At 45.3% G+C, this 26,533-nt stretch overlaps 2 protein-coding genes across 2 annotated transcripts; one reads left to right on the top strand and one right to left on the bottom strand.

Annotated features, from left to right (window-relative positions):
- Window positions 1-13,508: 13,508 nt before the first annotated feature.
- Window positions 13,509-16,332, top strand: mrps18a (mitochondrial ribosomal protein S18A; the record flags this gene model as incomplete). Its single annotated transcript, XM_079753237.1, has 6 exons — window positions 13,509-13,659; window positions 13,986-14,017; window positions 14,502-14,606; window positions 14,714-14,837; window positions 15,550-15,622; window positions 15,746-16,332. The coding sequence occupies 6 exons, from the start codon at window positions 13,509-13,511 to the stop codon at window positions 15,888-15,890; spliced, it is 630 nt and encodes a 209-aa protein (XP_079609363.1). The 3' UTR covers window positions 15,891-16,332.
- Window positions 16,333-16,573: 241 nt separating this feature from the next.
- On the bottom strand, window positions 16,574-21,249 carry rsph9 (radial spoke head component 9; the record flags this gene model as incomplete). The annotated part of the gene is made up of 5 exons (XM_079753400.1): window positions 16,574-16,734; window positions 19,877-20,023; window positions 20,316-20,445; window positions 20,727-20,889; window positions 21,023-21,249. 5 exons carry the CDS (start codon window positions 21,247-21,249, stop codon window positions 16,574-16,576), a joined length of 828 nt encoding a protein of 275 aa, XP_079609526.1.
- Between the last annotated feature and the right edge of the window lie 5,284 nt (window positions 21,250-26,533).

Raw genomic sequence — 26,533 nt, 5'->3', positions numbered from 1 at the left:
TGACTGACAATTTTAAATAGATAAAAGTATCCAACCCCAAGAATGGAAAGATTTCAAATTCAATACACAGAAACATGTTTAAATTCATATTCTTCTTCAATTTGAACGGGTTAAGCACTTAGTAGTGGCAGGCATGAAGTAAGTATAATATACATAATATACAAATATACCCTTAACCCACGCTATGACACACACTGCACACATTTAAACAAGCATGCACCGCACAATATGAACTGATAAACAACCAAAACACACATAACCACAAAACAGCCAACAGGGGTATATGAGCACTTGTCTGAGTCCATTATCTCTGGGAATCTTAAAGTAATATTATTCTTATTTATTTTGTCCTCTTAACATGACCACCACGGCCCCCTGGATAAAGGCTAATTGAATTTCCAGCCGGGGCCCCGTCAGGAGAGGAGGGCTCTTTGGAGCCGAGCCACACCGGCTCCCCTGCCAGGATGTAAAGCTTGCAGGCTTCAGGGCCGGCGCTGTTGTGAGGAGCCCCAGGCATCACAATCTGTCAATATTCTGTCAATATTTTCATATGGCTTTCTAAAACTTACCTTTTTTTAGTGAAGCTTTAATCACTTAATACTTTCCTTTCCTTGGTTGAACCCGACATCTCTGTCATTCTATTTTTTGTGTTCTTCTCAACGTATTTCCTGTTGTGTAGTTTTTGTTGTGAAGCACCCAGTGTTACTGTTTTGCACAAAAGGTGATCTGAAATAAGGTTTGGACGAAACACATTGTTTTCTGACTTCATCTTCTATTCTGCCCTCTATTCTCCCTCTATTGTTAATGTGTACCTCTTGCTGACCTGTCACGACCTCACCAACCTATTAAATCCAACCATGGAGCTTACATGACTGAGCGTTTACAGGCCAGCAGAGACTCAACATCATGATTGTGAATACAGGGATTATCTTTTTATTACTCAAGTTGGATTCGGACATGTCCTGTGAATTAGGTACTGCAATTACCGACAAACTCCCACATGGAAGCATGGAAGGAGATCCATACTAACTTACAGATGTCCACGTATATCAAATATCTCAAATGCTTTTAGCTGCAAAGAAATCCATCGGTAGGTTTTTAGTACATTTAGGAATTATACTTTTATGTACAAATAAATGTAAATTAATACCTTTGACATGAAAGACACGCCCACTCTCTCTAGGGCCTTTAGAGTGAATGGCAGACACAATTGCCTTCTTGAAAGATTGCCAGAGATAGTTTATATGTCGATTAAGTTATCTTTTTAAATTTCACTAATGGTCTGTCTCTGTCTTGTCCAACTGAATTACCACACAGCGAGACACAAACACAAGCAGGCATCGTGCACAACTCTCTGTAGATCCAGGTGGAGATGCCTGGAGACAATATACACACTATTCAATCAAATAGTGGGATTTACTACCAGAACAAGGTTGAAAAAATGTGTCCAGATGTTTTGCATCTGGGATTATATTTGTATAGCGTTCCAGAATTGAAGCGGAGCCAAGGGTGAGCTCACAGGATGACTTTATGATTGAAAATTCCCAGATCAGTGTTCTAATTCTAAAACAACATCTCTTGTCTTGTTCTCATCCCTATATAGAAACAAATGCATTTGAGATTTTGAATCTTGAAGGGATCATATTAGTGTTGATTCTAGTTTATAGTGACAGGTTGTAGATTGCATATTCCAACAACGAATATTGAGTACAGTTGGCCATGTGACAGACTACAGCTCATCTGATTAGACAAACCCAGCCAATCCGCCCGGTTGTCTTGACCGATAGCTCTTAGCGATGGATCAGGATTAAACACAGTCAAACACAGGGGCCTTCGTTATACAGCCTGCAATACAGCAGGACCAATTTGGACAGTGCACCACATTCAATGGTGCCGGAATATTCTTTAGCCTTTAGTATGCAAACATACCATAGGACCCCCTCCTGTCGACGGTCCCCCAACACCCGGCCCCCCTTCACCATCCCACCCTGTCCGAGTGAACCCTCAGTGGTCCCTCAAGGTTGTCCAATATTAATTCAGGGAAAAGCCCCCCAGACATGGGGTCGGGGGATTGGATGGAGTGGTGGTGCTATCTGGACGTGAAGGTGGATGTTCGCGGCCCGGAGCGCATGAGTGCCTAACGTGATTTTCCGGGGGATGAAGGAGGTATTTCTTCATTGGGAGGCGGCGGCGCCGGCCACTAAAGGTACAGTAGATCTGTTTCACATTAGTCCATTCTGCACCTCACCAGGCCTCCACTACTGACGTTACACACATATATGTGCTCTTACAGACACATACACACAGCCCCAGTAATCAGAGACACATTTCAGCTGCAGGGAGGTAGGGTGCTGAGGTTGGAGGGGGTGTGTGTGTGTGTGTGTGTGTGTGTGTGTGTGTGTGTGTGTGTGTGTGTGTGTGTGTGTGTGTGTGTGTGTGTGTGTGTGTCTGTGTGTGTGTGTGACAGTGAATGATTAGGCTCCCTCACTTTTTTCATCTTATTTTTCTCTCCTCTTTGGTATCCTGGGGGTCTCTGGGACCCAAGTGTCTAAAAAAACAGCATGTTCATCTTCATAACCCAACCCCCGCCCATCCAATCCATACTACAGCAAGATTTAGATCCCGGCCCCCCTCATCTCCAGCTGCCCAGCCCCCTTTGCTTTACGTTAAACTGGACATATTTGGATCATTTATACTATTTATTCGTATTTGTCAGTGTAAAAACCTCTGAGATGTACTCCGGCTGCGCGCACACACTCAGAAACACACACACACACACACACACACACACACACACAGTGGCACGATAACTGCATGTCTACTTTGCAAGCAGGCCTACCGCTGTTTATGGAAGAAGGCTTAGGATGAGGCCAGTTTGTTAAGACAAGAGATGTTTATTATTGAACAAGAGACCGGTTACCAAACAGGTGTCACATGCTCATTTGGTGTGGTTATCAACGGGTTTGTGAACAAAAACACACTGCCAGTAAAAAAAATATGTTAAAATATAAAAGGTAGACATTGTTACCGCCCTCCGCTCGTCCCTCTGAGACTAAATATTTGGCAATACCGTGCGAATCTGAGCTAGATTAGACTAGGGTCGGTTTGATCCATGGAGAGTCCTTATGCAAACAGACGGTGGATCTGCTGAATGTCTCGCAGGTAAACGCAGGTCACCGCGGCTAGACCCTGTGAAGTCTGGGCTCTCTGTCGTAGAGCGCATGTTCTGTACGCGCCACTAAGTGAACTCGAGGTGATGAACTATTTGTATGCTCACGGTGTGGTTACCACAAAAAAAAAAAATTGTATATTCCACCGGCAATGATCTATCCTTTAACAAGGCCATCATGTGATACACTTAGACTAGCAACATGTGAACATGTACGAATAGGTGCCCTTAAAGGTTTCTAGTTTTGGAAGAATTTATTTTTTGTGATTCAGATAACCATGGTAATAATCCCACAAACATACTATAACCATTTTTATATAGTCTTCATACTGTCATTACCCCTTACGATTAATACATTAAAACTGAAAGGAAAAACTTTGTTTTATTTTCATCTTCCTTCAACTTTCCATCACCAGTCCCTCCATAGTTCCAATCCAATCGCACCTGCAATTGCTTCGACTTCTGCCTACAGTCAACTCGTTGGTCAAAGCCACGGAGCAGGTTGAGATTCGGGGCGGCGGACAGCTGTTAGATGAAAGAGCCAACGCGATCCCAATCTACTCAAGAAGGGAGCAGCTTCTTGGACGGACGTGTTTGTAGCATTGTTCCCCTTGCACCGAGCACATGTGCACAATCTGACAGGTTGACTTTTTTTTTACAGAACGGAGCGGAGGTCCCAGGACCTGCTGTGAAGCCGTTTGTTCTTTCTCTCCTGGTACTTAATCAGGGGCTGTTTCTTCCTCGGCACTTCCTCTCTCATCTCAAATCCCTTGCTGTCCTTCCATCCATTAGCGTCCATGGGGGTCCCTTATGCGATCCCTAGCAGGGATGGGGTTGGTGAGGGAAGGGGGGGAGGGGAAGGGTACTTCCAGGGGATGATTTGGCTTCCCACAACAAAGTCAAAGACATTTGCCTCTGCTTGTGAGCTTCTACTCACTGTTGTATCAAAGTTGCAGACATCCAATTCCCAAGCTCTTTCTTAATTCTGGGGATTTTAACCACGCCTCCTTGTCTTCCACTCTCCCCACATTCAACCAATATGTATACTGTCATACCAGAGACAAAATAACTTTGGATTTGTTTTATGCCAACATCAAAGATGCATATAAATCAATACCCCTACCCCCACTGGGCCGTTCTGATCATAATCTGGTCCACCTGACCATAATCTGGTCCGCGTGACACCCTGGTTACATACCCCTAGTAAATAGACAACCAGCAACTAAGATGTATGTAAGGAAATGGTCTGATGAGGCAAGCATGGATCTCAAGGACTGTTTTGACAGTACGAATTGGGAAGTACTGTACAGTCCTCATGGGGAAGATAGATAGTATGACAACTTGTGTCACAGATTACATTCATTTCTGTGTGAATAACACAGTACCTGTCAAGAGGGTACGATGTTTTACAAATAATAAACCATGGGTGACCCCTGACCTGAAAAACTTGATGAATCTGAAAAAAGGGCTTTTGAATCTGGGGATAGAGAGGATAGATAGAAGAGTGCAAAAAGATGTGAAGAGGGAAATAATCAGGTGAAAGGAAACCTACACGAGGAAATTGGAGGAGCACCTTCAGAGTAACAATGCCAGGGAGGTCTGGAGGGGTTTGAGAACTATCTCAAGCCACAACAAAGTTGGAGGTAGTGGACCTGAAGACGGGGACAGGGAGTGGGCAAATAATTTAAATCTATTTTTTAAACGATTTGATTGGGCGGCCCCTGCTGCTACTCAAGACCGCGCCCACCAGAGCCCAGTCCAATCTGCGCCACCAGCCCGCGCCACTCTGGGGTTACCCCCACTCTCCTCCCCCCACTTGTCCATCTCCACCTCCAGTAGCGCTCTTCATTTCACATAATCCCTCCCCCACTCACTCAGGGTGTGTCTCCGCAGGCTGCGGGGGTCTCACCTTTCTCCCCAGCCTACCCATAACTGCAGAACAGGTGAAAGATGTGTTTAGGAGGATGAAGGTGAGGAAGGCTACGGGTCCTGACGGGATTAGCCCCAGACTGCTTAGGGACTGTGTCCTGATGAACTCTGTGGGGTCTTTCAGCGCATTTTTAACGTCAGCCTAGGTCTGGGGAGAGTGCCAATCCTGTGGAAGACTTCCTGTGTTGTCCCTGTCCCCAGGACAGCGCACCCCTGTGAGCACAACCACTCAAGGCCAGTGGCTCTGACATCACATCTGATGAAGGGCATGGAGAGGATTGTGCTGAACCACCTTTGCTGCCTGGCGGGCAGTGAGCTGGATCCCCACCAGTTCGCGTTTCAACCAGGAGTTGGTGTGGAGGATGCAATAATCCTCCTCCTCCACCGTTCGCTCTCTCACCTGGAGAATACTGGGGGCTCTGTTAGAGTCATGTTTTTTGACTTTTTCAGCGCCTTCAATACAATCCAGTCAGCACTACTGAGGGTGAAGTTCGAAGGAGCGAGGTTGACTGTCATCTTGCTTGCCTGGATCATTGACTACATCACCAACAGACTACAGTATGTGAGACTGCATGGCTGTGAGTCGGATGTGGTACTCTGCAGCACGGGGACCCCACAAGGCACTGTGCTCTCCCCCTTTCTCTTCACCCTGTACACTTCGGACTTCAGATACATTACGACCAGTTGTCATCTCCAGAAGTTCTCTGATGACACAGCTATTGTTGGCTACGTTACAAAGGGGGATGAGCTTGAATACAGGGGGGTCATCACCAGCTTTGTTGAATGGTATGGAAAAAACATCTTCAGATGAACACCAGTAAGACAAAGGAGATGGTGATTGACTTCAGCCGTAAGGCACCACCAATTGCACCATTGAACATCCAGGGAGGCGACATTGAGGTGGTATCAGTCTACAAATACCTGGGTGTTCACCTCAACAATAAACTGGGCTGGTCACATAACACAGATGCCCTGTACAAGAAGGGCCAAAGTCGTCTCCATTTGTTGAGAAGGTTGAGGTCTTTTGGGGTGTGCAGGCCACTGTTAAGGACTTTTTATGACACTGTTGTTGCATCTGTAATTTTTGATGCAGTAGTCTGTTGGGGTTGTGGGTTCTCTGAGAGGGACAGGAAGAGACTCAATAAGCTGGTTGGAAGGGCTGGCTTTGTCCTGGGCTGTACACTGGAGCCTGTTGAGGTGGTAGGGGAGAGGAGGATGTTGGACAAATTGGGATCCATCATGTCCAATTCCTCTGGTCCTCTCCATCCTCTCTACCCGTAAAAGATTATTACACCCAACATGTAAGAAGGAACGTTTCCAAAGGTCTTTTATTCCATCTGCCTAAAGACTCTATAACACATCTGTAATGAATGAGTATTGTGCTGTCAAAAATCACTTCACCTAAATACTGCAATACATGAATGTAATAATGTGCACTTTCCACAGTGCATGTGTAATTAAGTATTTATTCTGTAGTGAAGGATCTCTTAGCCTCATTTATTGTGTAACCCCTAGGCATGTACAGTTATGCCCTTATGGCATAACATTGTAATCGCTGTGATTTTTTATTTTATTTATTTTGTTCTATTTTATGCATACATGTATTGCTGGACACTTTATTTTTATTATTGCATCTTTTATATTCCATGGGCTGCAGTAGCAGGTGAATTTTTCATGAGTGGGATGAAATAAAGTTCTTATCTGATCTTATCTTCCCTTCGTATTTATTACAGTGGACGTGGAGGAAGACTATCCTCCTGAGTCGTGGCGAAAGCCGACGTCGTAAGTTGAAGGATGTCAGGTGCAATCAAATGTAATTGACTCATCTTCTTACTTCCTCGTACTTAATTGTAGCACCTATTCATCTCATCTGATGCCGTCCACTAACAGGTCCGTTGTGGAGGGTGTTGCAGCATAAGGCCTTGAAGTTTTCATCGTCTTCATCGCAGTGGTTTGTTGGCGTTCAGCAAGGATTTATTCATAGCACCATTAACTCAAATCGTTTCCAAGTGGTCCCAGGACCACGTTGGAACGGTGCCCTTTGCGTCTTCATAAAAAAGGGAGTTTAGCTTACTTTTCACGTTCCACCAGATGTTTAGCACCTTCTCCAAGACGGATTGAATGAACCCAGTGTTTTTTTGGTTAAAATATAGCCTCATTTAAAATATGGCTTCACTTAATCAGTCTGCATTCTTAGCACTCCTTCAGGTAGGGGAGAGAAAAACTGTTTTCATAAACACGGATAAGTCCTTCATGTTACGACGGACGCAAGCCGGGCGGGCCAAGGATTAAACAAGCCGGCACTCAAATATGAGAAAATATGGAGAGAGGGGGGTTATTATTGCAGCCATATAACATCAATAAAGAAAGGTTATATTGAGCTGAACACCGAACAGACTGGATCTTCTCCTTCTCAAAGAACTACTGTGGTGGATTGACAATGGCTCATTCTATGAGCCATTGTTTCAAAGAAGATCTTCGTTCCAATCTAAAAACATATTTAAATTCTGTATTACTAATCCACTGCTGAATTGCTGAGCTGCAACTAAAACAACGGAGACTTACCCGAGCCAATTGAAAGCCATCCAAACAGCCTGGCGAGCTTGCAACAATCGTATTGGCAATTTCCTCGAGACATAAATCAAGGTTAAAACAGGCAACTTTTAACACTGGATCATGAGGAAGGTTCGAACTGCCACAGTCTTAAAGTCGTATCTCATGTGGAGACTGAGGGAGGGCCCTCTTCCCACAGCCCAGTGTGAGACGCTACGAGAGACTTTACGACATCCCGACGAAGCTTTGGATCGGGAAGCACAGCTGGATCACAACTGGCTCAGAGAAGAAACACAGTCGGCCTGTATGCCGACCGTCCATTATCAAACCATTCACACATTTGGTTCTTATTAAGGGGAAAACATTGGACAGGTTTAGTGAGTCTAGTTGTTAAGTTCTCCGCTTGCCTCCTTTCTCCCGAATGTGATGGTGGGTGAACTGCCATTCAGCAGGGCAGACACTTAAGCTTTGAATTCACATTCTCTTGCAGCAGCAGGCCTGGCTCGCTGCTCCAAACCATGTCTTTTGGTTTTTAGCAACATTTTTATGTTGTGTGTAAAGGCTCATTTCTGATCAGTGCTGCTGACATGGGCTGTTGCTCTTGGCCTGGAGGGCAGCCATCACTGTGTGGTTTTAAATTAACGCACATGAAATGAGTGCATAGTTGTTTGACAATAACAGGATTCTTGGCAAAGTAAACTCACCATTGTTGCAAGACTCCAAAACTTTCATTTCTATTTCTCTGGAACTGAAGGAATTCTACCGAAATTGAGTAAACTCATTGTTGTTCCAAGACTCGCAGACTTTTACTTTTATACTCCTGGAACTGAAGGAATTCAACTGAAGTGTCTATGTAGGAACCGCTCAGTGCTGAGACATGGCAGTGAACAGGAGTGGGAAATGCTTCACGTTTGCCTTTCTTTCGTCTCCCGACCCCGTTGAAGCATCAGGCCTCTTTGTCGTCAGTGAATGTCTCCTAATTAGGCATCGTGCTCATGACTGAGGGAGCCATTGACTGACTGACTGTCATTCAGTGTTTCAGTGCTTTCACCTCCCTATGAAACACACACACAAACACACACACACACACACACACACACACACACACACACACACACACAGAAGATGAATTAGATCTGGTGTTGAAAAATAACAGACAAGGCCGTAAACGGGGAGAAGAAAGAGAGCTCAAGTTGCTTTTCCGAGCGACTGCACACTGGGCATGCTCCATCTCCAACAGGAACAAATACCAAAGCACTTATAGAGCCCCCCCCCCCCCCCCCCCCCCCCACAATACATTCATTACAGTATGCATAATGATTTGTAAAGTTGAACACACAACCGTCCTTGGAAAGGGTTTGGAGAGAGGGTGTAAAGTAAATAATCGTCCCTGCCGTTTTCGTTCCGACCAGACGAAAAGGCTAACTGACAAAGCGCATTGGATCCAGACCTTGTCGTTCATAACGTAGAGGAGATTGGTTCGTATTTTTTCATGCTTAGCCACTGGTTCAGTGCCTCAGGATGTAGCAGTCAAACATTGACAGCCTGGCTGAACAGCACCTGGGAACCACTACTGCCCCCTGCTGGGGCGTCACCTGTCTGGATGGTTTGGATTTATTATTCGCAATTTTTGAAGCTAACCTGTGAGACGCAAAATGCCTCAAGGTAGGCCTTTTTTTCTGTATTAGATCGACAGGACTTGTTTGACATGTATTTTTTTTTATTATCAAATTACATACTTTGAAAGACAGCAGAGCAGAAGAGTGGATATATATTGAAATGAAGTGAAGAGGAGCTGTTCACATCTCTTTTCATCCAGGTTGTTGGCAGCTGGACAGAGGTGTATATATATATATATATATATATATATATATATATATATATACACACACACACATACACACATACATCTTAGTCAGAAGCCACATCTGGTCTGAACTGATGTTGGGGTATAAACTCAATAAAAGTTTAAGCGACATCTGCACAGCTACAAACAATTGACTACAAAGTAACATAACAACATTTCCGGTACACAAAGCCCAAACAGTATCAAAACCAAATAAAACACTGTTAGATAATAAGCTAAAGAGAGTTTTGCATGAAAGGAGATTCTAAAAACTAAGTGACGAATCACAGAGCAAAAAAAAACTGAAAGGGTTCATGTCAAATCAATATTGAGCATGATTCATTAAAATAGCCCATCGATGCTGCAAGCCTGAGATGAAAGAGCAGGCACCCGGGTTTAGTTTAATGGAAGTGGTCAGCGACGGGGTCACATGACCACCTGTACTTGGTCTTTCAGCCATAAGGCGATCCATGGCGTGAGATTTCATTTGCTGGAAAACCATCTGGTCGGCGTGAGAATCCTGTTGTCCCCCAGATGTCATGGTAACGAGCATGAGGAGGAAGTGTGGACAGGGAAGGGTGGGTTGTGATGGGAAACTAATCTGGACAGAGCTACACAAATGTGCAGCAGCATGAGAAAAAGAAAAATGGCCTGAAATCATGACTACAAAACATCCCTTCTGGGTTTAATTGAATCATCGCTTAAGTTGCTTTGTTCCGGGTTGTGCTCCGTTTGAAAGCTAGGCAGGCCAATGCAATAGCTGCACATACAGACTTATGGGAGTTCTGTTCAAGCCTTTGTCGTGTCCGAGATTAATTAGTCCACGAATGTCAAATAGGAGGCTAACATTTGTACATGTCACAGAGACACAAAAGATACAACTGCAAGAACATGACCCAAAGAAAAGCGTCTACTTTATGTTCAGTTCAGATGCTGACTCCCAGACATTAAGTAAGACAGAACCAATCATGGGGGAGAATTCTACACCAGAATATAAACCTCGAGCTTGAAACTATGACAACACGTATGCCCTAAAAAACAACAAAAAAAACAACGTTGGCTAGTAAAAAATGTTTTGAAACATTAAAAAAAAGGGAACCACTTGGGAACCAAGGACTCATTGTTGCACTGGGAAACGCATCCTGCATAAAACTTGAATTAATGGACTCCCGTGCTCCCGAGGGCCGAACCAAGTACAAATGAGACAGACGCAAAGGAGTGTGTGTGTTTGTGAAAACTCATGCGTGCATGAGTGTGTGTGTGTGTGTGTGTGTGTGTGTGTGTGTGTGTGTGTGTGTGTGTGTGTGTGTGTGTGTGTGTGTGTGTGTGTGTGTGTGTGTGAGATCAAGAAAGAGAGTGAAGGAGTATGTGAGGATAAATCCCTCGGCGGTTCAGGGGAGAGACTAACAGGATAAGAGGGCTGCTCTGAGAGAAGGCATTGATTTGTCCGTGGAGGCACTGTCGTTTAGCACGTAGCCCCCTGCACTCTCCATTCACCCAACACAAGAGAGAGAGAGGGAGGGAGGGATGGAGGGAGAGAGGGGGCGAGGGAGAGAGGATACTCGGATGGGCGAAGCATCACGTCGCTGGCACGGCCGCGCACCACCTGACATCACATCAAAACGTGGGATAACACACGTCGGGGCTCGACTGCATTGCTCAAAGGATGTAGTTAATCCGTAAAACTGAAGCGGTAGAATTCACTGCTATGCGTGTGCATTCTTGTAATCTTGTAACTTGAAGCATAAAAGATGAGATTTGTATCTGCCTGGAAAGATTTTACCCTAGAGTGCCATAGATGTCAACTTCATTGTTAATGAGACAAAGATTAAAAGGAAACTGTAGATCAGTTCCAAACACACATGCTAGTTTATCCATACGATGTCTGACAGGGCTCCCCACACCAAGTTCCGCTGTCGAAGAACGTTCCTGCACCGTCGTGCTGTTCTCCAACCTCGTGCCAGACTCGTGTTTGTTTTGCCTCACCGCGGGGGGGTAGGCGTTATTACAGCGACGCGTTCCATGTCCACCAAAACACCAAACTCAAAACAAACAAATCCCGCTCGGGCTTGACAGCAACGCAGGATCCAAAGCCCTGGCTCTGTTTGGATGTGGGGGTTTGTTTTCTACCACTTGGATGTCCCGTGACCATATCCACTCAACCTCAGGTTCAGTCTTCCCCCGCCCCATGCTGTGTTCAGCCGTTTGTCCATGGGGAAAGCCAGGGGTTGAGGAAGCTAACCTTTTCGACCACACCGCTATAACTTCTAAACTTCCCAGCGCACAACTCTGCCTGGCTGTCTCTCGCCCAGCGGTCGCTGTGAAAATGTCAGAGAGGCCTCTGTTCCTCTGAGGGTTGAAATCCTATCTGATTTACTTCCCACCCCTCTTCGTCTTCCTCTTCTTCTCCTCTCCCCGACCTCATTGGCGAAGGCGCCTGCTTGTATTGCACCATGTTTCATTTAAATACCAAAGCCTAAGAGAAGGTGGCCCAGACACTTTAAAGGCCATTTTCTTTTTAGTGTCGGGGTGGGGTGCGGGGGTCTCTGAAGGAATGTGACTGCTTAAGAGGTCCTTGATGAAGCAGCCCGATCATAGAGACACAATGGCTTCTTTGTGATGGGGGGGGTTGGAGGGGTGGCAACCGTAATCTCTATCCTTTCGAGTCTATGTCCATTGAGTAGTAGACAATTACAAATGTCCATCTCGAAAGGAAAGTGAGGAACACCCAAATAAAGTGAGGTGGTTGAAAAGATTGTTTACATTTTTTGACCACGTTAGCAGCCGTAAATTTGTGCTCATTGACATGCAAACCACGTGAACATTTGTTTAACGTTTGTGTGTGTTGCCTGTCATGTCAACAGTACGCAAGTTCTACTCCCCTATAAAAATACATTTCAAATAGAATTCCTTTATACCTTAGTTGGACTGTCCAAAAGCATTTATGTTTGTTGACCTTGCCATGGTGAAGGACCCATCCATTAGATAGGCTGTAGTAAACGGTAAATCAATAGATAAAACCCAGAATGATGTATGTGTCTACCTAAATTACTTCAATTTGAGAACATAAATCTGCCTTGGAGACAAAAAGAGGAAGCTGTTTGTATCAAAGTAATAGCCTTAAGTAGCCAAAACCCGAGATAAAATCCAGTAGGCAATAATCTTTTCAGTGGATTTATGTTCTTGCACTTGCAGGCGATGACTTGTTGATGACTAACGATTCAATCAGGCTTTGAAGGAGACAACAGGCCTTACATGTCACGTCAGAAAATTTGAATTCAACCTTATGCAACCAAGTAGGCTGTGTTTCCAACCCCACAATACCTGCTTCGTAGATTTGCTTGCCTGTGTGTTGCGTCAATAGCCACAGTAAGAGCCTTAGAGTGAAAGGCATTGTAAGGACATTTTCATATTTTATTCAAAATACTAAACCAACATAGCTAAAGCCAAGGATATGATGGTTTCCTAAAGCCTGTTCTATTTTGTATTAATCTGAACCAGCCTTGTCACTCTAATTTTCTTTTTTGTTTGCTATATGTTGGCGTGTAAACCATGCAGTCAATGTTCCACTGATAACATCTAAAAGTACTGGATCTTGCAATCTAGTGATTTGATCATACAGAAGAGACCAGCATTGTCTCTGATTGCTCCTGCAACAAAAGCTGGGCATGTTCATACACAGCGTTCATAAAAGTAGGGGCCAACCTCATTGTTTTATCTAGAATTGACCTCTTGTTGTCATAGATTTGAACATCTGAAAAAACATGAAAATGTCAACGGATATTATACTTTACTTGTGAAAGTGTTCCTGCACAATTCCCATGTAAACAAATAATACAGGTAAAAAAGTTAAGTTTACCTTGAATATTTACTACAGGCCTATTTTCGGACGTCCTCCTCTTTTGATCGTGGTTTGGTTATGACGCCCCTTGACCAAAGGCGTCGCTGTCGCAGATTATCTCCCTTATGTAGAAATCCTCCAAAAACAAGAAAGAAGGTCAACAGACCAAGATGGCAGCCCGCTGCGTCCTACGGTCCATTCGGACATCCTTTTCGGAAATAAGACAGGTGGTCAACGGTGGCAGTTTAAGTCATTTAACGAGAGCATGTATTCCTCAGCTCTCGTTTTTTGGAAACACGCAGTGCAGAGGGATCCGGCAAGGCGAGTACTCTGTAGCTGACTGCGACATCTCAAGCAAACTTCCTTTGCTAGACTTATTGCTCTGCTGGTTTCAACGTGTTGCAATTTTGCACAATACATCACACTCCTTGTAATGACCCGATATTTATATGAAGGGGTTTGATTCATGTACATAGAGACTGGTGCTCTCCGTTATAGGCAAGGGCAGCGTCTTTCTACCAGGAGCTGAAGAATTGTTTGTGACGTCACATATAGCTTTCATTCATTGGTCGCCGGTGGGACATGTTTCTTCCCCACATGTTGAAGAGTAACTTTCTTATTCAAAAACTTTTTATCTTGTCTTTCAGTGGTGGAAAAGCAAGAGGGTAAAACAATAACAGTAAGTCATTTTTGTATTTCTATTTTAAGAATTCATATCATTTGCACTGACACGCATTTAAACAGCTAACTGCATGTATTATATTATAAGACATTGTAGTGTGTAGAATATAATGGAGGACTTTGCCAAATGTATTGCCATCTCGGTCTGCCTTTGAGTTATGAGTGTTACAGTAGGTTTGACAATGAGTTCTGTCCCAAACTGAGCATTAGCCAGCTTAATTGTATTACCCAAAGCCCCTGACAAAGAAAGCATTGCTCAAGGTAACAATAGGGTCAGGTCCTGTGACTATTTAACAACTCATTTGATGCAGTCACCACTGTTTCTCCTGAGAAAAAAAACACCATTGTTTTGGGATGAATGGAAATAGGTTAAATCTGAAACTATACCAGGCCCCAATGACATCACAGTCCGCAGTGAAAAGGCTCAGAGGATACAACAATGTTGATACAAAATACTGAAACCTTCAAAATGTTTTGTCCAGATTGAGGGACACACCGTGGATGTCGCAGCAGCACCAGAGCCTCCGAACCCTGCTGCAAAATGCCCCATCTACAGGTGGAACCTGCAGAACAAATACGACTACACGGTGACTAAGACCCCATCTAAAAAAAATAAAAACAAAGGATGAAATTAATTCATCTGTGACCTCACGTGACTGACGTCACTCATTGTGGTTGTGTCCTCTCCCCCCAGGATGTGCTGCTGCTGAGCCAGTTCATCCGCTCTGACGGAGGGATGCTCCCCAAGAGGATCACCGGCCTGTGTCCCGAGGAACACCTCAAGGTGGAGATCTGCGTGAAGATGGCCCACCGAGCGGGTGAGGGGAGGAGGTCCTCTGCTTTGTCTAGTCGTCGTTGTGTTGCATTTCAATAGGAAATCCAGGCAGCACTTTAATACTGGGGTTGAGTCATGATGCGTGGCTGTTTAGTACACACATCAAGTCTGTATAATTAGCGTCATCTATCGAAAGACTGGAGTAGTGAAATATCATATTCATAATTATTTTAAATAGTATTTTTTGTTACCTTTTGAATGAGTTTTTTTATTTCTACATAGGGAGTTGGTCCCCCTCCATGGAGACGGCCATTTTGCATTGCCATGTGTCTACAGTTACCCAGAACGGACAAACGGCTCTAGAGAGAACTCGTTTCAGGCAAAGAGTTGTAGGAAGGAAGGGGCATGTTATCCCATGGCTACAACCCATCTGGGATACTTTTTTAGGGCTGCTGTTGTGCCCCCAGATACAACTTAATTCCACACACTGGACATTTAAGATTACTATAATGGAAGATGGCACTTTTTCTCAGGCCACAGCCTTTTTTCATTCGTGAAATGATAAAACCAAATTAGCCTCCTTTTAGCTGGTTCCGTTCACGTGACAATGTGTTCTAAATGTCATGTTATTTGTTTGTTTTTGATATCTTTAAATGATGATGACCGATATGAACTCACTTCTTCTGCCCTGCATAAGATGCAATATTTGAATCACCTCTAATTATAACATTTGGGTCATTGTGTTCCCTCTCTAGGTCTGCTCCCTGACCACAAACCCAAGCTGCCAAAAGACCATGTCCCGAGGAAACCTAAGCCCCAGCTCAACAGGTCGGGGTCCGCCGTGTGTTAAATCTCGTTACTGCTTCCCTCTGCCCGGTCTCAATCTCAACACATCTGCCCCGTTTGCTTTTGGTGTATTTCCCCAACTGACGGACACCTCTCTCACCACAGGTACCTCACCCGCTGGTCCATAGACTCGGTGAAGCCCTTCGTCAGAACCGGTCTCAAGTGGTGTAAGAGGCGCATGCCGGTCGGCGACCCTGCGCTCAAGAACAACGTGCAGCACGGCGTCAGACCCCTCTACTTGAAACACTGACGGGACAGAATTCTAATCGACCACTCCCAGGACCAGCTTTGAGACCGTAGCATGAAGCACACTTCATTGTGTGATTGTTTCAGTCTCTCTAAGTCCCACGGAAGAATAATTGTTTTCATAGGGAAAACCCAGTGTCTGGCCATTCACAGCCATGGGGAGAAGGTTGAAAGGGTTCTGCATCTGTATTTATTCAGCCTCTTCTCTTTTTCTTTTGGTTGTGTTTTTTTTATCAAGCGGCCTCGCCCGGGGAGTGAATGAATCATGCCGAGCCCCACCCAGAATAATTGATTCGAGTAATTTGTCTTTCGAGAGGCTTTGAAATGAACTCTCGACTCTAAATTCACCGAGATGGCTTTTATGTGCACAGTAAGTAGGTGGTGTGTTGACTGTGTGTACGCCAAGCCGATCCAGATGTGCAAATAAAATGGGTCTGTTTACGTTTGCTCTCGGCGTGTGTATACGGCAAAGGGTGCATGTGCATGTCAACTAAATCAAACACGACTTGGGAGGGAGGGAAAATGTATGTCTGTGGCTCATTTTATTTTGGTTAAAGCGCAAACAAAAAAATAGTTTTGTGAAGATCCCTTCCGATGACGCGATGAAGATCTCTCTCACTCTCTCACAAGTACACACTCGCACTCTCTCTCTCACACACACACACATGGATAGGAGACGATATTTGTTTAGAGCATGAAGGGCAGGTCCAGGTTCTTGCAGCCGTACCCCAAGTAGACGTAGCCGTGCTGTGGCGTCATGGGCACGTGGTAGAACGTCAGGCCAAGCCATAGAAGGCTGCGGAGCACACACACGCTGCTGGCGTTCTCCAACTGCAGGCTCCACTGCCCTGAAAGAACAACCAAAGAAAACGGTATCATCCGTCACAAATGTTTTTTTGACTGGCAGGGATACTCAAACGGTGGGTTGCAACCCACATGTTTGAGTCGCAGAGCGTATGCCAAACCTTAATCTTTAGAAGGAAAACCATGTATTAAGTCATGTTTCAATGGGTTTATATTTCCTTAAGTTTAGCCCCAATTGTTGCAGCTTTTTTTTCAGTCAATGTTTTGAACAGTACATGAAGGCATCATTGCATACCGAAATATTGTTATCTTTTGGGGTTGTCTCTTATTGGCACAAGTGGCTCCGGAGGCTCGACTGGTAGAGAACCACTGACGTAAGGAATGTTGTGTTGCAATTGCTATCGACACATTTGGTTTCAGGATTGGCTCCATTGAAACACACAAAGCAGCTTGTTCAAAATGTTTGCCGTGCCTGCCAGCTCCCGAATGCGATTCAAAAACGATTTCCTGTGTAAAAGCTCACACAAAAACCCGCTGCAAAGCATACTTAAGAAAAGAAAGCACGAGAAACGATTCCTGAGAAACGCGGGGCCAGGAGTGCTGGTGGTTGTGGGTTAACACAGTCTAGGAAGTCCTTCGTTGGCACCTTACTGCACATGCTCCCCTGCAGTCAGCAGCGGCACCATGGTGGTCACACAGCTGGGTGCCGCTGGACCACAGCCAGGAGCACACAACACTATCATTTCATGCGATTGAGAATGTGGCTGTAAGTGCTGTAAAGCCTGGCATGTCCGCTGCAGTGTTGAGTAAGATGGAACCGGCGGCCTTTTGACAGCCGTTCCCAGATCACTATTGGGGCTAAAACCACAAGCTTGAAGCATGGTAGTGAGAGGATCCCACAGAATAGAAGAAAGAAAATACACTCAGCCTATTGTGCTCTTGATGTGTTCTCAAACATTTTCTCAGGACCTTTGGGTAGGGCGATAAACATCAATGCGTGGTGAATGCATATTAGACACGGATCTGTTTCAGTAAAATACACTCATTGCTATAAATAAAAGTCAAAGCAGGGATGATTTTAAGACCTAAAACAAAGAAGGGGTTAGGGGCGAGGACCCATCGGGCAAGGTCTCTGCACACACGATACACAGCGTGTTGACACAAGTGTCTCGTCTGTAACTGTATTCCAACAACACTAGTAGTGAGCTGGCAGGGGGGACGGCCTGTAGCGTGCCTCTTTCAAACCTGTGTGGCGTGCAAGACATAAATCAGACAAACTTCCAAGCCCTTCAGAGTCACCTCTGCGATACTGTCGTCGGGGGAAGCTCACAGAAGAAGGAGCTGAACTTTCTCTCGCTCCGAGGAATAGCACCTGTCTTTGGTTAGAACCCCCCCCCTCGCCTACTGTAGCTCGGGCCCTTTGCAGCTTTGCAGCGCCGACTTCTGCATCGAAAAACAGCTGTGTGATGGTAGCGACGATGCCGCTGACAACAGCCTTAACTCAAAAGCACATGTGCATATACACACATGCGTCCATGCCTAAGCTCCCCGTTATGTCGGGACAGCTGCTGGGTGTTTTAGTCACGGGGCCTTGGGTTTTTACTCATCGTTTTTTAACTCGCTGTGCACTTGGATCCAACCACATAACATGTATTAAGTGTATTCAGAAACCCCACAAGATGTGACTAGATTTACTAGCATGGGGGTAGCCACCACAAATAAAAACCAATGCTGGATAACCATTGGGGTAATACATTATTGGAATACATTAAGAATATAAATACTCGGTTAAGTGGGGTCAAGTCTTCATTTCAGGGGAGGGGGGGTCCGCGAGAGGTGTCTCCAAAGCAGTTCCCATGCTTATTACGTTCTGTGTTCCTCCCACCGACCGGTGCCGTTGAAAGCCCCATGATGATCGTATTACTCTATGTAATTTCTCAGTGTGGAACCCAAGGCCAAAACGATATCAGCATGTTGGCCAGGAACATTATGGAGGAAGGTTATTAGTCTGTTGCACCACAAGCACTTTTTGTATAGCGCAAGTCTCCCCCGGGGGGAGAATGCCTGCACAACATAATACTGAGAATACATATTCCATCGTGGGAGGACAGGCAGTCGTCTCGGAGCCGTCAGGCCAAAAAAACCTTGGTTCGGAAACTTCAGCGAGAGCCATATTTTCACCACCATTATCCCACGCACTCGCGCTTTTGTCAAGATCACACTTTCCAGGAAAAAAAACGTGCGTTGCTTACACAAAGATTATTTTTTTTGCGTCCAACCTTAATTTCAATAACACAGCTAATTTGGGGTTAATGCTGCATGGCTGCTGGAACACACTAAACGGTCCCCACACACAGGACGGTAAACCACATGACACTGGAAAGTTTCAGATGTATAATTTCATAGATCACAGGCAACCGGCTCAGAGCTTGTTCGGTTTAACGCAAATACTAGACCTCGCAAATTAGACCTCCCGCGTCTGCTAGACCTAGACCGACTAGATGTGATAGACCTCCCGGGTCTACCAAACCTAGTCCCACTCACAGCTGTACTAGACCCACACCCACTATATCTGTTAGACCTAGTCAAGGCTCTACTAGACCCACACCCACTAGATCTGTTAGCCCTAGTCAAGGCTCTACTAGACCCACACCCACTAGATCTGTTAGACCTAGTCAAGGCTCTACTAGACCCACACCCACTAGATCTGTTAGACATAGTCAAGGCTCTACTAGACCCACACCCACTAGATCTGTTAGACCTAGTCAAGGCTCTACTAGACCCAAACCCACTAGATCTGTTAGACCTAGTCAAGGCTCTACTAGACCCACACCCACTAGATGTGTTAGACCTAGTCAAGGCTCTACTAGACCCACACCCACTAGATCTGTTAGCCCTAGTCAAGGCTCTACTAGACCCACACCCAGTAGATGTGTTAGACCCCCTGGTCTACTAGACCCAGACCTACTGTACATTGTGTAGCACCTGATCCTAGTTATCATGGTGCAATATGGGAATGTAAGTGCTTAGCACCGACAGGGATATAGTGTTGTTTCTCCTTCTCCTGACAAATACTTATTGTAAGTCGCTTCGGATAAAAGCATCTGCAAAATTGCCTCAAATGTAAATGTAAATAGTGTTGGTGTGTGTACGCATTTGTGCGTGTGGGTCGGTGCGTGGCGTCACCCTTGGGTACGTCGTCGCTCAGCGGGTCCAGGAAGTCGATGGAGGGGTCGAGGTCAGCCTGCTCCTGGATTAACTTCTTCTTCAGCTTCTTCGGTTTGGCGAAGTGAAGAAAGTTTTCCAGCTTCCCGGCTTCCGCGTGAGACAGCCCTGAGACACAGAAAAAAGCGTAACCACCACAGTACGCAGAGAAAATAAAGGATGTGCCCGTTCACAAGATAAAACATTTCATGCACGGATTCTATAGAGAAAACAAGATAGAGATATAGATGTTGCGTATTATGAACTGCGTATTATGTTCTCTATAGAGAACACAATACGCAGTTATGGCGACATGTGAAGTTGCCAGGCTTGTGCTAACCCTAACGGCTCCCAATGAGGTGGTTCTGACCCCTGGCCCCAAAGGCTTCTCACAATATAAATCCCAAAGACATCAGTTTACCCTCGAAGCAGCGGTTAGCGTTCATGAGGCCCAGATGTGTTCTGTTGAACGCGCCGCGCGGTACCACAGACACCTCCTCGTCGATCAGGTGGACCGTCACCGCTAACCTCCTCTCCTCTGTCACCTTGATCTGGAACCACCATACAGGGGTGTGGGGATTATTCATCAACTACAGGACAGACAGATGCGTTTGTGTGTGTGTGTGTGTGTGTGTGTGTGTGTGTGTGTGTGTGTGTGTGTGTGTGTGTGTGTGTGTGTGTGTGTGTGTGCGCGCATGAACAAAAACAAACGATTAAGGCCTAGCGCCAAATTGTAAATTCATGATTACTATGATTATGAATGCAGGACACCTAAATCAATTAATAAATAAATGATGGGTCTGAATCAGGACGGATGGGAATCTGGCCTTACCAGTTCTACTGCCTCCGACGCCTCGTCTCCCTCTCGCTTCAGGGGATAGTCGGTGTACTCGTGGGAGGGATCCCCCATGAACCGACCCTTGGCGGCCCTGGACACCTCCCCCACCATTGCGTCATCTGCTGGGGGCAGCAGGTGCCACTCCATACAGTTGAAGCTAAATGGGCGAGGGCAGACACGCACGCAGGCGCGCACACACACACGCACGCACGCAGAGAGACACGAGTAAAACAGGTAGTGTCTTTCCGTGATTTTAATAAATAATATTTTAATTAGGTTTCCAAGCTTACCTGTAGAGAAACTGTTTGTCCTTCAACTCATCATCTCCTTTCCCTTGGGCAATGAAATAATCTTCCTTTATTCCCAATATCTTGCCCCAGAACATGACGCGGTTGAACTTGTAGTTCTTCTTCAGAAGGACCAGTGATGTCTGGAGAGCGGCCCTCTGCTCGCCGTTCAGAGCGTGGCCGCTGCCGGAGACGAGATCCAACGAGTAGTACAGCGTGTTGGAGTCCATTGGTTCCTTCTATTACAAAAATATAAGGATAAAAAACGTTAAAGTGAGCAAAAGTGTGAATGGATATGCTGACAGAGCTCGTAGACGCTAACCGAAACAATGAGCCTAACAACGTTGTCATAGCAACGCATGCTTACATTCTTTGCGCGTGCGCGATGCCCACGTGCGGTGATGAGTCGCAACAAACTTTGAGCTGATTTTGAGCACAACGAAAGCGAGCTCGTTGTTTTTACAAAAAAACAACCCCAGAAATAACCCTCAAACATAAGTATCGTTTGTTTAGTGAGCAGTTAACAATCCCCGCCCCTTTTAAAGCAGGAAACGAGCGTCTGACAGGTGGATCAACACAGTGATTGATTGATAGAGTTGGCGTGCCGGGAAAATAAGTTGAATGCTGCCGACAGGATGGGACATCCCAAAGAGACAGTTTACTCTTCTGCTTGAGCCGAATAAACAGCTGGCAGGATGCATGCACACACACACACACACACACACACACACACACACACACACACACACACACTGAATCCTGTATGTTTCACTATGGAAAGCATGACATCGGGGAATGGATAGGAGGAACGGGTCTCACAACTCGCTGGCTGTGACATCTCGTGTCAACACACAGTATTTGTGTATGAACGGACGCATGAGTGCCAGAGAGAGCGAGCGAGAGGGATGGGTTTAATATTTTATTTCTAACACATGGATCATGCTTGTGTCCCAACTGGTTATTTTAGACTACATGGCTGGGCCCTTTATGGAGGTCAAACTGTTGCTGCAGACTGCACATTGATCAGACATGCAACAGACACAAGAAGAATAAAGTATAATTATTATTATTTCAGTTCATTTTTATACATTCATAAGTCAGGCTAATCAACCAAACGGCTAGGGCCTCATCTCTCATCCAGCGGAAACCTAATAGAGATAATATGAGGCAGATTAAATACCTCTAATAGCCGGGGTCGATTTGTGTCCAGGGTTCATATTGTACCAGGGTCATAGCACAGGGAAGCAGGCAAGAAAGAACAGAAACAACAGAAACAACATTGGAATAATAACTAACAGACTCTCTAAGGATGGACATAAAAGGAGGTCAGAAAGTCTCAAGGTATTCAGGAGCAGTGTGATAACAACCACTGCTCTGGTCAACGTCAATGCTGTTATTTAAAAGCACATCCATCAGGAGCCACATGTGAACCGATGATGGATTCAGACCGATAGACATTCACCGGTGGGCTCATTATTCGCAGGTTGACGATTTATCAATTTAACCGCAAAACTTCCAGTGTACTTTGGGAATCCAAACATTTTTGGTGTAAATTGGACATGACGGATCATGTAGAACTGTCTGAAAAAGACAACACTGGAAACGTTTTCGCTTTGGTCTACACTACACTCTGTGTTGGGACATCAACCCACTGATCCGTCTATGTGTACCGACGTATTTCATCCGTAAGGTTCAACAGGGAGGTCAGTTAACCTTAAACAGCAGGTGGGTTCAGGTCCAGGGATAAACTGAGGATAGCACGGCTAAAAAACAGCATTCTGTGGGCATCCTTTAGAGCAGGGGCCTCAAACTCAACTTACCTGGGGGCCGCCGGAGGTAGATTCTGGGTCAGGCTGGGCCGCATCAATTATTCCACAGAAAAAAAGGAGTTAATGATCGGGCTATAATTAGATCAAGTTGGCTATGTAATCGCTGACAACAGGGGACATTTCATAGTGGTTGGTGGAAACCGGGACATTTTAGCGTCCTTTGGGACTGTCCTGGCAAAACCGGGACATCTGGTCACCCTGTCACAAGTGATAAAAAAGCGTGGCAAGCCACTCAGCATAAATGTGCGTTTGACAACAACGCGCGGGCAGCACTAACACTAAACTTTGATGTCAAGTAGGGGCCCACAAAAATCATCCTGGGGGGGGGGGCTTTTCCCATGTCACACCTTGCCCGTTGCCTGTTTGGCTGTACTTTTTCAGACGGAAAAGGAGGCTTCTGCTGGTTCATTTAGCTGGTGGCCTCAGCCAGCAGGACCTCCAGACGGTGCAGGCGTTTGAGTGAGCCAACGGTGGGGAGGGAGAGTGGGACGACTTTTAGCCACTGTGTGACCCACTTAAATATCAATGTCATGAACACACAATCTCTGGCCCCCCCAATACACACACACACCATGTGGAAGTATTTGGTAGGATTAAATCTGTTAACACAGTCTGTAGCTCCCCCCCACCCACCCATCCTTGGTGACCCCCAGTAACCCAGGCAAGGGGTGGGGTTTCCAGTGTCGGACCCTCAGCGTTTGGCTTCTGTGTCAGCCCCTGCTGCCCTGGGAACCTCACCTCCCAGGCGACCGCCGTTGCCATGGCACTAATCCCGATGGGACAAAAGATGGGAGCGCCACAGAGCATGCTGCTGCCGCAGTACCCCATTGGCTGCAACGATCCCACGCGATGACATGATTGGCTGCAGCAATGTTTATATACAAATCGGAAGGGTCAGAGATCACACCCATCAATCTTGGTGGTGACGTGGAGGAAAAGTGTTTTAAGTCTTAATTAATACGCACGCGTGAATGCTCGAACGTGTGAAACCACACACATACACACACACACACACACACACACACACACACACACACGTTCTTCCTAAGTTCATTGGCCCTTGTGGCCAGAATGAAGTGAGTATTAAGAAACAAGGGGCGAACGGGCTCAATAAAGAGTGTCTGGAGCGTAATGAAGCACAGGCGGTCACAATGCCAAGAATGTGTTAAGGGCCCTGGGTTCATTGGGTTTAACACCTTCACACATAAACAAGCAAACCGTTGGTGTTGTGAAGTGTTTTGATTTAGGGTGTAGACTATCACGTAAATACCACAGAGTAAGGGGATTTGACTGCATCTTACAGCACTGAGCGTATGTCTTAGCCTTCTGAGACCTCCCTGATGTCGCGAGTTTACATTCTGTTTCTCAGATTCGGTCGAGGCTCGACCCTGTTGTAAGCCTTTTCCGAAGATTTTGAAGTCATAAACCAATCAGTGCTCAGAGGAGGGAGCGAGGAGTGCCACAGTCAGCCAAATTTTCAAAAATAAGGCAAGACGCAAGAAAAGTGTAGCAATCTACAGAGCAATCAAAAACCCAAATCGTTTTTGAACAAGGTAAGGCCGTGATTATTTGGAAAGATTTTCTGCCAATTCATGGCTGAGAGTCATTGTGAAACACATACAAACCCTGTCTAGCTTTAAAGTTATACTTGGTGCTAACATGCACTCATGAACCCATCATTTTTTCCCCTACTTTACTGCATACCCAAGCATAAGGCAGTGACTGACATTATAACCAGCAATGGTACCCTCTTACAAATGTCCCCAAAATAGAAAATATAGTGTTTTCTTTAACCCTTACCATGATCTCCCATAACAGCATCACAGATATGCCGCTTTAAGAAAACCAGGGCGGTTGGTGCTGTAGCAGCCTCCATGTGAAGTGTGAACCTCTGAATTTGAGATGTTAGGCTTGGAAACATAACTGGGACTAGGCCAATTCGTACACACACACACACACACACACACACACACACACACACACACACACTAACACACACACAAACACAAGCACACACACACACACAAAGTTCTGTGGAAGTTAGAATAAAGCCTGTGAGTCTGCAGTATGAACATTATATCAGGTCAGGGGTCACTTTGGAACTGTGCAGTGGCGTTGGAATGCGGTGTGCATGAACCATATATTATATATAAGTGCTACATCCCACGTATAAAAGACAAGATCTCTATATCATGTGTCCAATATAAGACTTGCAACGCCTTCTCAGCTCATCTGCAGAAGCCACAGGAGGATATCTGAACAGCTGTTGCATGTGACCTTGTGTTTATTCACAAGTATCTCTTCTGTGTGTTTGGGCAATTAGTAGATTCCCATGGTGCACTTTAATTCCATGACTATATTAACAGGCTGTGTTTATTTATTTTTTTTGTCTGGGATGGGTTACCATAAAATAAAATGTGCCAGATCCCAGTGCCATATAGAGAACGGGAGAAAAAAAACAATAAAGCAAAGATTGGATGTCTATGAAACAATATCAGGAATGTATGGATTAAACATTTTATGTTGTAACAAAATGTAATATTTGAAATGAGAGCAGCTCTTAAGTTATACCCAGTGTATACAGTCATCATGGCCACTGTAGTTTATTCCAGTGTCTTCCAAAGTGTGCATTTGAACATGCTTATTGGAAAGCATTCATCCGGTATCTCCAAACAGTGCAGTTATTGCATTATCATAACTGTCCACGCATGTTAAATAGGCTGTTTGACAGTCAACAGGCAAAACACAGGCTAAACTAGACCCTTTTAATGTTTGTCCTATATTAACAGGCTATGAAAGAGACCTTGACTAGTGAGTTGCAGTAATAAGATGACCCGTTGGCGATATGGAGGTCTTTAATGGTAATGTGGGCGTCAGAGATGCAGTAAGGGACTGCTCGTTTAGATGGACGTGTGCATGTGCATGCATATGCCAGCTAATTAGTAACACATAACCAAGAGCAAAGTACGTCAACCGCTAAAGCCAGGATGTACTTATTTGTTGCAAAGCCTTTTTGTTGCTGCTGTTCACATTTTTCCCCACTATTTGGCCAGAGATTTAATGTAGCCCTCTATTAGGGTACAATGATCCTAATCCCAGAGACAAAAAATCAATCACAGAGCTGATTAGAAATCCTCTATTCATCTTTCCTAACAACCATGGCGTGTTTTTCCCTCAGCACCTCATTGCCCATGTTTAACAACTGCAACCCTTGGCTGCAGAAACAGACACTTGAATGACAACAGTTCTCTTTTTTTGTTCTTATGGTGTGATGGTGAGAAGGATGCAGAGGCCAGGGTGGGGAATGTGGAGCGAGGGAGGAGGAGGGGATGGAGGACAAGGAAAATGGACTGGAGACAATGGTGTGAGAGAGAGAGAGAAAGAGAGAGCGGGAGAGAGAGAGAGATCAGGTGAGGAGGTGGAGTAACGATGAGGGCTGTACAGAGAGGCAGTGCCAGGGTTCATAGCAGTGTCATGCCCAGTTAGGAGTCTTCAATGCAACCCCGGGCATTCCGAATTCTTTTGTTTTACTGTGTTGTGAATGACTTCAGATTTCTGAGATGCGCCAGGCAGGGTTAGCCCTTCTTAGCTCAACAGTGCCCCCAGTTGACTCAGTTGGGAATTGCACGATGCCACTCACATATAGCTCACAACCAGTTCGCAACCAAACTCACAACCAACAGGG

This window comes from Pollachius pollachius, assembly GCF_949987615.1.
Source record: "Pollachius pollachius genome assembly, chromosome: 16".
Taxonomy (NCBI): Eukaryota; Metazoa; Chordata; class Actinopteri; order Gadiformes; family Gadidae; genus Pollachius; species Pollachius pollachius.
Note: the sequence above shows the minus strand (reverse complement) of the source record. Positions and strands in the feature narration are given on the sequence as shown.